This window comes from Sesamum indicum, linkage group LG3, assembly GCF_000512975.1.
Source record: "Sesamum indicum cultivar Zhongzhi No. 13 linkage group LG3, S_indicum_v1.0, whole genome shotgun sequence".
Classification (NCBI taxonomy): domain Eukaryota; kingdom Viridiplantae; phylum Streptophyta; class Magnoliopsida; order Lamiales; family Pedaliaceae; genus Sesamum; species Sesamum indicum.
This window is the reverse complement of record NC_026147.1, coordinates 19,492,073-19,504,640: the sequence shown is the minus strand read 5'-3', so window position 1 is coordinate 19,504,640 and position 12,568 is coordinate 19,492,073. Positions and strand designations below refer to the sequence as shown.

Below are 12,568 nucleotides of genomic sequence, written 5' to 3'. Positions count from 1 at the left end.
TTGGATGGAAGAAATATTATTTTGTATTAAAAGATTTGAAAAATATATGATTTTGAAATATTGCTATATATTTATTCTATATAGTAAGTTTCATATTATTATACGATATTATAATGGATAATAAATTAATCACCTTTAAAAATGAAAAATTATGCTTTCTTTTATATTTCTTTTTGGAATTACTCTTGCTCTTCTTTTAAAAAACTCGAAGTTGTAATCGTATCACTTTCATTAAAATTTGAACTAGGGGTGTTCATTTCGATTAATCGGATTGAACCGTATCAAAATTTCAATACGCCAATATATTTTAGTATTTTGTACATTAATTCATTATATGTTTATTTCTTAATTAAATTTTATTTTTGATAAGTGAGAACTTTAGATTAAAAGTGGAGTACAAATTGATTTAAACCCTCCATGAAATTATATCGCGTCTCCATGTTCACAAGCTGGTCATCACAGCCAAGACAAAGAATTTCCACGAATTGCCGGAGAAACTCTTCACAAATTATTCTCAATGTCATATGTTACACAAAGCAAGAAAGTCTGAAACCATGAACACAAAAATGGGTTCGCAACCGTCGTCTGATCCTTCTAAAGAGTAACAAACTTTCGTATGTTGTTAGTTTAATTAGGTGACAATACAACACTGAATCTCAAAACGAACTTGGTAGGCATTAGCACCACATTAAGTGTTGCCGTAGCAAGAGAAGTAGTATGTACTTCTAGAAGGGAGTACCCCCAGTCGAAGGTGACGACATGACAGAGAGAATATCAGTCACAGAAGCCATGGCGCTCAGAGCAGCTTTAAGAACGTCTTGGGAACATCCTGGTTTCACTATGGAGCGAACCTGGAAAATGAAAAAAGTGAGATTAAACCATTATTCAAGAAACAAAAGAAACTAAATAAAGATGCAAGAGGGTCGTCGCATCTGTATGCAGCCAATTGAGAAATGATGCAAGGATTAGAACAGGACTCATTGGGGAAGAGCAGAACCTTGTCGAGATGTTCTTGCAATTTCTTAATGCGGCCCATGTAATCCTGATCCTCGACACAAAGGGATACGGCCTTAGCATCAGCACCAGGACCATCAAACTGAAGGGGTCCTGGGTTTCTGTAGACATCGTTCATCAAAAACTTGATGGCATTTTGCCTCAACAACCTAGCAAAAAATGTTAACGCTGGCTTAACAGAAAGCACGAGGTAGTGTTTCGTCACGGATAAAAAGATAAAAAATTATAAATAAACCAACCCCCAAATATATATTTTAGTTTGAGAGAACAAAGCACAGGAGAGAAAGACAAATAATGACATACTCGTAAGCTTTGCCCTTCAAATCGACAGTTGCTGGATGCAAAGCTGGTTTTCCAAGGGTTGAAGCCCCATGACCACGACCGTAGCGCTTAACAGTCATCATAGCCTGAGATGTAAATAATAAGTTAAACTTTCACTGGATCTTTATGAATTTCATAGATTGGGAGAAGAACAGGACATGTGGTGAAAATATATTGTTCAGTAATTCTCCAGGTAGAATTTGCCACAAGTAACGAGTGATAAGAACAAAAATCATACTGTTATAGGAGCAGCACCACACTTCCACTTGTTCACAGGATTCTTCAAGTTGGTTACAGTTGCCATATAACCATTCAAACCAGCCGCAAGAATGTGATAAGCGATATGACCAAGCACCTGTGATAACATTATTATTACTTTCACTCTTCTGGCTAACAAATCCAAATTTCATTCTTATAAGAGAGAAATAGGAAAAACTCCAAAAACGAAGCATGCAAGTCCCTAGCCCCTGAAAAATCTAATCACAAATATGTATTATGGGACAAAACTCTGTCTCCAAAAGAGAGTACGCATGCATGCTTGCACAAACAACACACCCCTTCCCCCATCCCACCCAAAACATCAGCCACAGGTTCAACCACCAGAGCACTACCCTGATGCTGGCCCTAATACTCCCACCACAGCTCTAACTTTAGTTGTAACAGTAAGAAACAAAAGGCTAGAATTTAATCAAAAGCAGAACTCACATAGGCATAATCACAATCAAATTTTGAGGGCAAAGATCCCCGAGCTTGATAACCAAAGAAATGGCAGATGGAGTTAAATTTCTTTCCCTTGTAGGTTCCTTCTTTCTGCACAAAGATACAGTTAGATGCAACAAAATACCAATCTAAAAATAAAAGGAAGTAATTCCAGTCTAAACAAAACAATGTGAAGTTGAGATTGAAATCAATAACCCAAATCAGTTGAGACAACTTGGCAAGAAGTGCTTTCTTCTGAGAAATTCTCATACCAAGTAACAAAAGAAACCAGTAAGCGGAGCAGGAAATCAGACAGATACTCCATACATATAAAAGACAATGTAAAGAAGATTTTTGACTTGATAGGACAAACTGGAACTAATATCCATGTAGCCAATATCTTCCCAGATAAGAATTAAATGCTTGATAGACCAAAGTTCTCTTGAGTTTGAGAATGATATACTAGTTATTATGGAGAATGGATGTGCACAAATAGTTACTTACCAAGCGTTTGTTCATTTCTGCTTCAACAAGATGAGCTAGGAGTTTTTCCGTCTCAATCTGTGAGAGAAGATGAAAAATAAATTTTACTTGCAAAAAAGAACTTTGACAATTTCATATTTTGCTAAGATTAAATAGCAATATCACATGCAATTACCTGAGATAGCTGTGCGGAATCATCGGATTCTGGGTGAAGGAGGAGCTACAACACAATATTAACTTCAGGGTTAGCAAGATAAGACAGACAAATAAAATAATCTTAACAAAGAAATACATTCAGAAGTACCTGTTTTCTTATAAATGGTGGCAGGAATTCAAACAATGCAGATGCCCACGGAGACAGTTGGGCAGAGATATTATCAGCAGAGACACCTTGCCTGAGCAAACCATGAATTTCCTGGGAGGTACAATAATTGGAAATGGATGCATGACAACCTTGCACACGTGTAAAATGAAACTACCACAAAAAATATCTAAGCTCTCAATGCTCCAGTTTTCTCTAAAGAACCTAAGCTCCCAAAGAGCGCTTTAATTTGGGTTAGGGAGGCCAAAGGCTCACTAGGTGTACATAGATATTTTGAAGAGCATGTGAAGGGTACGGGGCAAGTGGAGAAAACTAACTGAAGAGCATAAAGCCAATTATTACCTGCAACAGTGCAAAGACTTCAGGAATGCTTTCTATGAGCCCCTCTGGCAATAGGATGACGCCATGGTATTTATCTGAAAAAAAGAACCTGTCAGGAAGCAATGGATAGCTACAAACACTTCGAGACTAATAAGAACCCTGATGAATTCTACCTTGTTCAGCCCTAGCTTGAACTGCATCACATATTTGCTTAGTGATGTCAAAAAGTGTAAGCTTTGATGCAGCCACCTCTTCAGCAAGAATCACCTGCAAGATCATAAAAGCTCCTTAAATAAAAAGAATGGATTTTGACATAAACTGACAAAAGCAATCATACAAACCATATTGGGATGAGACTGGAGTGTGCACTCCAGTGCAACATGAGATGCCTTCCGCCCCATGAGTCGGATAAAATAATAATACTGCAAGTAGACAACGAGAGAAGGAAAAAGAAAAGGGCATTTAGACTCTGTGAACAAGACTGAACATGAAAAAGAACCATGCAGAGCACATAATGTCTTCCAAAGACAAAAAGCACTAGCAGGTAGCGAGTAGAGAAGCCAGGCACTGATGTACAGAACCTCCAGAAGGAAATGGTGAAGAACAAGATGCAGGAGTACATAGAGAAATGTATCATTTACCTTCTCTGCCGAGAGTGCATCAGTGCAGACATTGCTAATAAGCTGGGAATTAACCTGAAATAAGTAAAGGAAGCCCGAACATTATTTAATTTTCTAAGAGGAGAATAGCCTGACATTTTAATATTTTTGGGGAGCTTTTAGCTAAATATCATGGTAACCTACAACAAGAGGTACCAAATTAATCCATCAAGGATGCAGTCAAGGAAGCTAATGCACATAGATGTCATGCCTTATTATAAGAGATAACGAGATGATACTTTCTCTTATGCTAAGTCAAAACAAGATCGTTCTTCAAATCGATGTCCATGTCCTTCCAAGCGTCGATGAATAATGGAAAAATAGTAAAATGGCCATAAAAGTGCAAAAATTCATACGAGCTCGCATTACAATCTTGTTTTAACACCCCACAGCCAGAAAGGGGGGAGGGAGAGAGAGTTGTAAGAAAAAGCAAGCCAGGCAAAACAAATTAATGAAGACAAGAGACGAAAGAATGTATACAAGAAATTGGGAACAGAGTCCATTACCTTACATATTGTGTCATAACCCACATTTGTCTCAACAAATTGGTTTTTAAGATCTCCATTCAAAGTAACAGGAATTCCCACCACCTGTAGATATTTACCGTAGACTATGCTCAGCAATAGTCATAAAAAATGACAAAAGCCATATGAACACAAAAATAGACCAAAAGTTGATGGTTAAAGACATATAACCTACATAAGACAATTTAGAACATTGAGGTTGAGGACCAACTAAAAAGTGAACTGAACCAAACAATATGTTCAATCAAACCTATGTATTATGTAATATACCTTGGTCGGGCACTTCCTTTCTGCAAAAGTTTCTGCAAGCTGGGCTGCGTCTGTGTTTGATGTCACACCTTCACAAGCAAAACATAGGACTGTCAGGAAACTGAGATGACATACATAGCCTTCAAAGGCCTTTAAGATCATTACAAGGATACCTCCAATAATGACGAGCGCGTCAAGTTTCAAAGCTGTGCATGCATTAAGTGCTGCATTTACTTGCTCAGTTGTTCTAATTTGATCTTTTGTCCGTCCCAGCAAATCATAACCACCTTCACAGCATAAGTCATATCAGCAAAAGCTAATCTGAAAATTCAACTTCTATGTAAGGATATACATGTCTATTATCATAAATACCTTGATTTTTGTAGGTTGCAAGAATCTCATCAGTAACCTCCAAAGTTTTCTGTGCAAATAAACCTTCAGAACCACCTGGTACACACACAAATTACTTTAAAATGTTAGGGTACCAACCCCAAATGACTTTAAAATGTTAGTCTTAACTAAAGGTAGATCTAATCATGTGTACAAAAGGGGTTGCTCATGCAAGGAAATTACTACAGAAAAATGCTAACTGGCTGATTAACCACAACAGGTATGCGATCACATGCAGGCCAGAGAACTCCAAGCCTAAGATTTGAAGAAGATAAGGGAACACCATCAATCAAACAAAATAGATTTGACTCCTTACCCAAAAATCCAAGCAAAACACTTTCGGGGTTGTGAACTTTTAGAGCTTCCAAAAGACCCCAAACAACATTATGTCCTCCAGGAGATTGTCTACCACAGAAAACCACTCCTACCCTGAGATGGAACCAAAAAGTAATTTAACTTGGTGGAAGATACATAAACCTTGTAAGCATAAAGTTGACATGCAAATTAGGTTTGCTATAAATTTTGATAAAAACCAAATACAATTAGCCAACAAACCCATTAGATAATAGAATTGCACAGTGGATACCTAACTGCGGGATGCTCGGTAATTATTTGAGCATCAGGAACCTTAGCAGTTGCCCTCAGGAAGTGTGCTATAGGTTGACCATAAGTGTGAGGAAAAGACCTACTTATGGTGTGAGCGCCGGACGGATCTGCAGCTATGGTTGCATCACCAAACTCTACACGTACCGTAGTTCCCTGTCCATTTCAATGGCAGAAGTTGTGAAAAGATGAACTGAAGACATTAAAGACCATGTTCAATCACGTAAAAGTACAAAGTAGTAAAGTACATGAATGGCTTTTGCATACATTTATAAAGAAGGCATGTCTACGGGATAAAAATTAGAACTTGAACACTTTAGAGCAAATACAATCATAATATAGTAGACCCAAACTAAGCCAACAACTACGTTCAGTGAAATGCTTGAGAATGCGACGCACTTTTAAAACAAAAGATAAGTCAAGAATTTTACTTAAAAAATGTAACATAAATGTCAGTATTTATTGAGGCTAGACAATAGACCTATATTAATCCAAAGAAAAATAAAATTCCAGCAGCGATTTACTGTACATGGAAGCCACTTTTTTGCCATGCTAACCCCCTCGTTTGTCTACAGCATACATGAGCGGCAATTAATTAGCCTTGTACCGAACTACATCAATCTAAAAAAACAACATTAAATGTAAAAGTACTGCACAATCGACAACCAAATTATCCATTATTATCAGGCAAAATGTTCCAAATACTACAGGCTCATAGATCGTAGCAAAGAAAAAAGTTATCTTCTCCTGCCAAAACAATTCTGACCAAAACACTGACTACTAAAAATCATAGGCTAGTAAACTTCACGATCCTTCACATTTATTCTACCAAACATAAAAATCTTCTTCTTTAAAGAAAAAAAAAAGAAGAAGAAGTATCTCACAGCATGATGCTGAATAAAACAAGGAGACACGTTGCATCCAAAGTGCATGAACGACACAAAATAGATGAATCCATCAGATCCAATCACATCAGATCTAGTCCCCGTGGACGTCAGCATGTACAAGTGGCACTAAAACCATCAACTCCACAAAAATCCTCACTAAATCTCAATTCACACAATCAATCCTCAGGAATCAGGCAACCAAACAATGAGTCCTACACCGCAACATCAAAACTGAATGAAGCACACAAACCTGCAGGCAGGGCGGGAGTTCGGGCTGGTACTGAGATCGAAGCTTCTGCAGATCAGAAAGCTCCCTTGGTATTCCGAAATCAGAATCCATCTCCTCACCAGATTTTCCTCTGTGATTCTCAACTCTGAACTAACTGTGAATACACACACGCACCTACTACTTCACACCTTTCTCCTCTGCTTTCTCTCTCTCTCACTCAATGCAAATGTCCGAATATATATGTTATATATATATATATATATAAAAGAAAATGGGAAGGGGGCGGAGCTACCAACCAAGCCACCTGTTTAACCTTCCGCGGAGCGCTGCCCCTTGTTTTCGCGTAAATAACACTATGCCCTTCTCCCTTCCTCTCCAATTGACTAAATTGCCCTCCCACTATTTGTCACTTGTGAGGAAACAACTCTAGTCTAAATTTGTTTGAATTTAATTCCAATAAATTTACATAATGAGTGAATTACTATACAAAAAATAATTACATGAATACTTACTCTATAATTAATTTAATATAAATAACTTTGATCCATACAGTAGTATTTTCACAAGTTTATAAGGTTTAATATATACAAATTTTTTTAATACATATAAAAATTGGCAATCGATGGCTCAAGTGGACAATATGTAAGAATGCTTCCTTTCTCAAATGGAATTGAGGTTAAAAAAGAGAGATCCTCTTTTTACAATTTAGAAAAACATTAAATGATACGAATAAATTTGTCATTTCATGTCAAATTAAGTCAACATATCTATTTATTTTTACACAAAATCACATACAAGATATAGGCGAGTTGAAAATTGACTACATGTTTGATTTCAATTCAACCAAAAAGCGTTTCTCTCTCTCTCTTTGCAATAATATTATAACAAAGAACTGAATTTTGACAACAGAAAATTTGATTCAAACCAAAAACTATAAATTTACAATTATGACAAACGATAAGTCTAAGTGATTTATAATCTTAAAAATCTTATATCCTAGACATTAAAGACAATACCACAAAATTCGCAAAAAACGTTGAGACCATTAACTGTCTCAAACCCAATGTATATTGGCACACATCATCTCCTCAGGTCACATTTTGTGTCTGAGTTTATCTTCAGTGAATATTTGGTGTGATCCGCTTACTTTATACTACCTAAAAAGACTTGATTCTCTTTTACTCTTGACTTGATAATGACCGTAATTCAGCTGAAAGAGATTCACGTTGCGGTTGGTAATGTATAGACTAATTTACCTTCTTAAGCAAAACAGATTGAATGGAATCATCCAATAGAATATGCTCATCCTTCAAATTAAAATGACACTTGGGCACCGAATATTCCCAGTTACCCATTCCTTTACCATTTTACCACACATACCACCATAAATTGATATACACCAATCACAGCAAACTCAAAATCGTATATCATGATGGAATAATTTGAATGGACCATTTTCAAGTGATTATATAAGCATCGGTGAAAATATGTCTTTTCTTTAACTATTAAAAGATGAAAATAGAACGAGTTTGAGAACTCCATAAGACCTAATCTGCTTCTAGAGATGCTATCCATTTGTGATATACTATACCATTTACACATTATTTCAGTTGCATCCATCTGCATGCAACCGAAAGGAAGAAAATCACATTCATCATTGCATGATTATCGCCATGCAGAGGGAATTTGCCAGATTGGGATTGGGGGCAGAGATGCTTTGGAGTTCACCAACTCTGAGATTCGTCAGCTGGTGTGAGAAAGGCTTACAGACAGCACCGTAGAACAGCGATTTTAAAAGCTAAGGAGTTGAAAATAGATAAGTAGTTCTCCATATTAGTACATTAACATGAGATGAAAAAACCTGGTTCAAATACATATTCTGACTCTTAATCTACAAAACTACTTTTTATTGTGATAATTGATATCAAGGAGGGAGGGAGTGGCAGCGCAACTAGTAGGAAACTGTTGCTAATGGGCTTCATCCCAGAAGTTATATTAGAAGACGGTGGCCTCTGTAGCAGACAATAACTTCATCCTTGATCTTGAAGCTTTGCATCTCTTCCCCATCATAAATGAACGAAATAAAACCTTGAAATCATTACTTACTGCGTTTCTTGGAGCCACGCTTCCCCACACAGTGATGCCTGTGTTTGCCAGAAGACCCTGTCCCAGAGTTGACAGGAGCCGGCTGGGGAGAATTAACAGGCATATGATGCCCAGGAACCCAAGCAGGGAACCCAACAGCAGGGATTCTGCATATACAGCAGATACCATTAAACCCACCTCTTCGTTTTTAAGGGGAGAAGAGGGTGAAGTGAATAAATTATAAAAAGAACAAAATGCACGTCTCTTTGAGATGCCAAGATCTATCACAGCCATATATAGCATTGCCATTACGCAATAGCAGTTTGAAGCAAAAGAACTGAAACATGAAATTCAATACAGTCCATAGCATTTCAAGTGATCAGAATAAACATATAAAAATGCATGATACTGCTCTATATGGACAAACCACAGACTATACACATAATTCATTTCCCTTCAAACGCATTCATCACTGCGGAGCTTATTATGAAGCAAACATACCCTTATAATAGCATTTCATGAAATTAGTACTTTGATCAGCATATAATATTCTATAACGGCATAATACAAAAAACAACATAGATAAGTTAAAATCCTTACCCAAAAGGAGCACAGCAGACTCCTGCTTGGACATGGATGCATCAAATGCCTTCGTATTGTGCAAGGATAGCCGTAATGCTTGATTCTCAGCAAGACAACACTGGAGCAAAGCCCCCAGCCTCTTGCATTCTGCTTCGTAATACTTGCTCTTCATCTCAAGATCCCTCACATACATCTTCTTCCTTTCTCGTGATCTCACCGCTGCATCCCTATTCCTCATTTGCCTGGAAGACCATATGATATAAACCCAATTATGCACCTTCACACAATCAAACCCGCTCCCTCAATCTCCTCCTTGCGAGAAGAGGCAAAACCATAAAAGGAAGCCCAACAACAAGATTTGTCAAACACTACAAACGGAATGCCTTAGACAGACTCAAAATCATGTAAAGCAAGCGCTGATGCCAGCTTTAATCAAAGTATACATTTACATTCATATAGATACCAATAGCCATTTTCAAAAAGAAAAAGAACAGTAAATACACCATCTCAAGACATCATTCGACTGTCAAATTCTATGTACATCGCATATACACACACGACACAGAAACAGGGACGAAATATGTACCATGGAGTGCTAAAGAGCATATCTGGCGGTGTCGGCACCACTCTTTTGATCAAGATTTTAGATTCATAACAAAAGGTAGAATATCCTAGAGACTACAGAATCAAACAAAAATAACATGAGAAATTACTCAGTATAACAGGTAATGAAATGCCTTTCACGCCAACTATACAGGCCAAATCAAATGCATCTAAATTCAGCAGTTTCCTCCAACAGATATCCAAACGCAAACAAATGACAATTGACAACAATTAAACATCAATTTTGGGTACAACTGAAGCTGAGAAATGATACCTCTTGCGTTTCTTCGCAGCGGGATCATCATCATCATCTACAGCGTCATTGTTCTCCTCTGTCTGCGGACTCTCCACCCCATTCTGATGGAGCTTGTCTTCATCTTTCCCCTCTTGGTCCGTCTCCACCTCAACGGACTCCTGACGGGGCTTGTCGTCATCTTTCCCCTCTTGGTCTGTGTCAACCTCCAGGGACTCCTGATGGGGCTTGTCTTCATCTTTTCCCTCTTGGTCCGTCTCAACCTCCACCAACTCGGGGCTGGGAGAAGAATCCTTAGACCGATCCGACCCGGGCCCGGGTGACAAATCTAGAAGCACCTCCGACAAAAACCCATCAACTATAATCTCCTGATCTTTCTCCTCTGCATGATTACAGTCATCGCTCATAAGATACTGCTCTATGTCATCAATGGAGAAAGAAAGACCCGAATCAGGCGAGGTAGAGACCCCATCCGCGGCGGGCAAACCGCCGAAATCGAAATTCAAGTCATCGGGTATGTTTTCGAACAGCTGGTCCCAGTCGATTACTAGTTCACCTTCCACAAACCCATCATCAACCATTACAGCCAGATTGAACACGAAAAACAGCTTTGCAAAGACAAGAAACTAAAAATAAAAAAATAAAGGAATAAAGAAAAATGTTCAGAGAGCGGAATTTACAAGAAAGATGAAGAAAAGGGGTTCGGCTATCGCTGTGAAGAACAGTCTGAGGTTTGGGTTTCAGAGTTCTTTATGGAGCAAGCGCTGGAGAAGTTGCCCGGATACTTCCCGCTTGCTTCGCGGGCAAGGAGAAGTGGGGAATGATCTGAGCCGTCCATGTAAGACAGATCAAACTCTAGGCATTACGGGGTGAGAAACACGTCATTCAGCCAATCAAAAATCAAGGTCCCAAAAGTGGTGTAGTGCACCCACCAGTAAAGTGAGGGAGCTCCCCGGTTCAGGAAACTCCAAACCAGAGTCGTGGTTAGTAGACATGAAATGATGAAGTGCGATTTTGAATTTGAAGTCATGAACTGTCTTAGATGTATCAACGTGTGGTAACAACTCTCCCTGCACCTCCATTCACTAAATATCTATAGTTGTTATTTATATATTTTATCACACTTTAAAACAATTCCGATCTGAATTTTACTCATTAAATTTTTTGTTATATTTTTCATAAGAAGTGTGATAATTTTTCTTTTTTTTAATTTTAAATTTACATCAAATACAAATAATAGATTTTTTTAAAGAAGCAATTCTACACGTTTTTTGTATGACTTCACCGATAAGTATAACTAAATTAATTTATTAAAATATTTTTTGGACTTGTGGTCAACAAAATAAAATTTAGTTGAATTTTTAACTTGGCAAATTAGTCATTGTTGAAATATAAATAATAATCTTAACTTGGTTAAAATAATAGAGTGTTATTAATTAATATGCACTCGAAATAGATTTGAGATATGAACGAAAATTGAAGAATTGATAAAAAAAAAAATTAAGTATGAAAAACATGTTTTAACTTTGAATATCTTTTTTTTATTTGTTTGAACTTGCATTCAATTTCATTTGATGTTCTTTTTACAATTTAATTTTAAATAAATTTAATCAATTTCATATATTAGTCAAGCTTAACTATTTAAAATTTTTGATAGGAATCTTGGATAGGAATTTAAAACGCACTAGAACGCCCTTGTCGACGATCCTTTACTCCGACAGCATCTAGGGTTCCTCGAACAATATTATATGTTACACCAGGTAAATCTTTTAACCCTTCCCCCTCCTACCAAGAGTGATTGAATGTTCTTGTGAATTATGACAAATACCGGGTATATTAACAGTTATTTCAAATCCAGATGTTAATTGTGTACTCTGGCAACTTTACGTCTTTTTATAATCCAGATACTGTTCTTTTTTTAAAAAAAATATATAGTATGAAAATTTTAAAAACTTTTATAATTCAAATTAATACAACAGTTGAAACTAATCCGGACCGACCTATCCTCAACCGAACCCATCTTGAATCCATTCATTTGGACCCATTTTCAACCCAACACATCCATTTGCCACCCCTCATTGGGTTGTCCCCCCAAGGGACTTGTATTATAGCTAGTTCTGCTCTCTGACTCCTGCTGGATAGTGTGAGCTTCTGAGTTCCAATACTTCATCTAGTGCTGCTCCTAGAAATTATGGTACAAGCAGAGAGAGATTCTGAAAGTGCTATGTGGAAACTATACATTGCTAGGAGTGACAAAAGAGCAAGTTCAACGAAGTGAGAGGCGATGTAGAAAACAAAATGATCGTTCTATATCTGATCTCAACACTCAGTGGTGAACTACAAT

General features: G+C 37.3%; 2 protein-coding genes across 2 annotated transcripts; both read right to left on the bottom strand.

The window, feature by feature from the left end:
* LOC105158858 (pyrophosphate--fructose 6-phosphate 1-phosphotransferase subunit alpha) lies at positions 464–6,946 on the bottom strand. Its single transcript, XM_011075752.2, has 19 exons — positions 6,723–6,946; positions 5,569–5,741; positions 5,299–5,411; positions 4,965–5,039; positions 4,766–4,879; positions 4,614–4,681; positions 4,326–4,409; positions 3,802–3,855; positions 3,502–3,582; positions 3,334–3,427; positions 3,182–3,255; positions 2,822–2,932; positions 2,693–2,737; positions 2,539–2,595; positions 2,041–2,145; positions 1,574–1,690; positions 1,318–1,421; positions 998–1,163; positions 464–851 (listed from the first exon to the last, which is right to left on the bottom strand). The coding sequence occupies exons 1-19, from the start codon at positions 6,810–6,812 to the stop codon at positions 726–728; spliced, it is 1,851 nt and encodes a 616-aa protein (XP_011074054.1). The 5' UTR covers positions 6,813–6,946; the 3' UTR covers positions 464–725.
* On the bottom strand, positions 8,180–11,008 carry LOC105158857 (bZIP transcription factor 60). Its single transcript, XM_011075751.2, has 3 exons — positions 10,246–11,008; positions 9,387–9,610; positions 8,180–8,953 (listed from the first exon to the last, which is right to left on the bottom strand). The coding sequence occupies exons 1-3, from the start codon at positions 10,803–10,805 to the stop codon at positions 8,697–8,699; spliced, it is 1,041 nt and encodes a 346-aa protein (XP_011074053.1). The 5' UTR covers positions 10,806–11,008; the 3' UTR covers positions 8,180–8,696.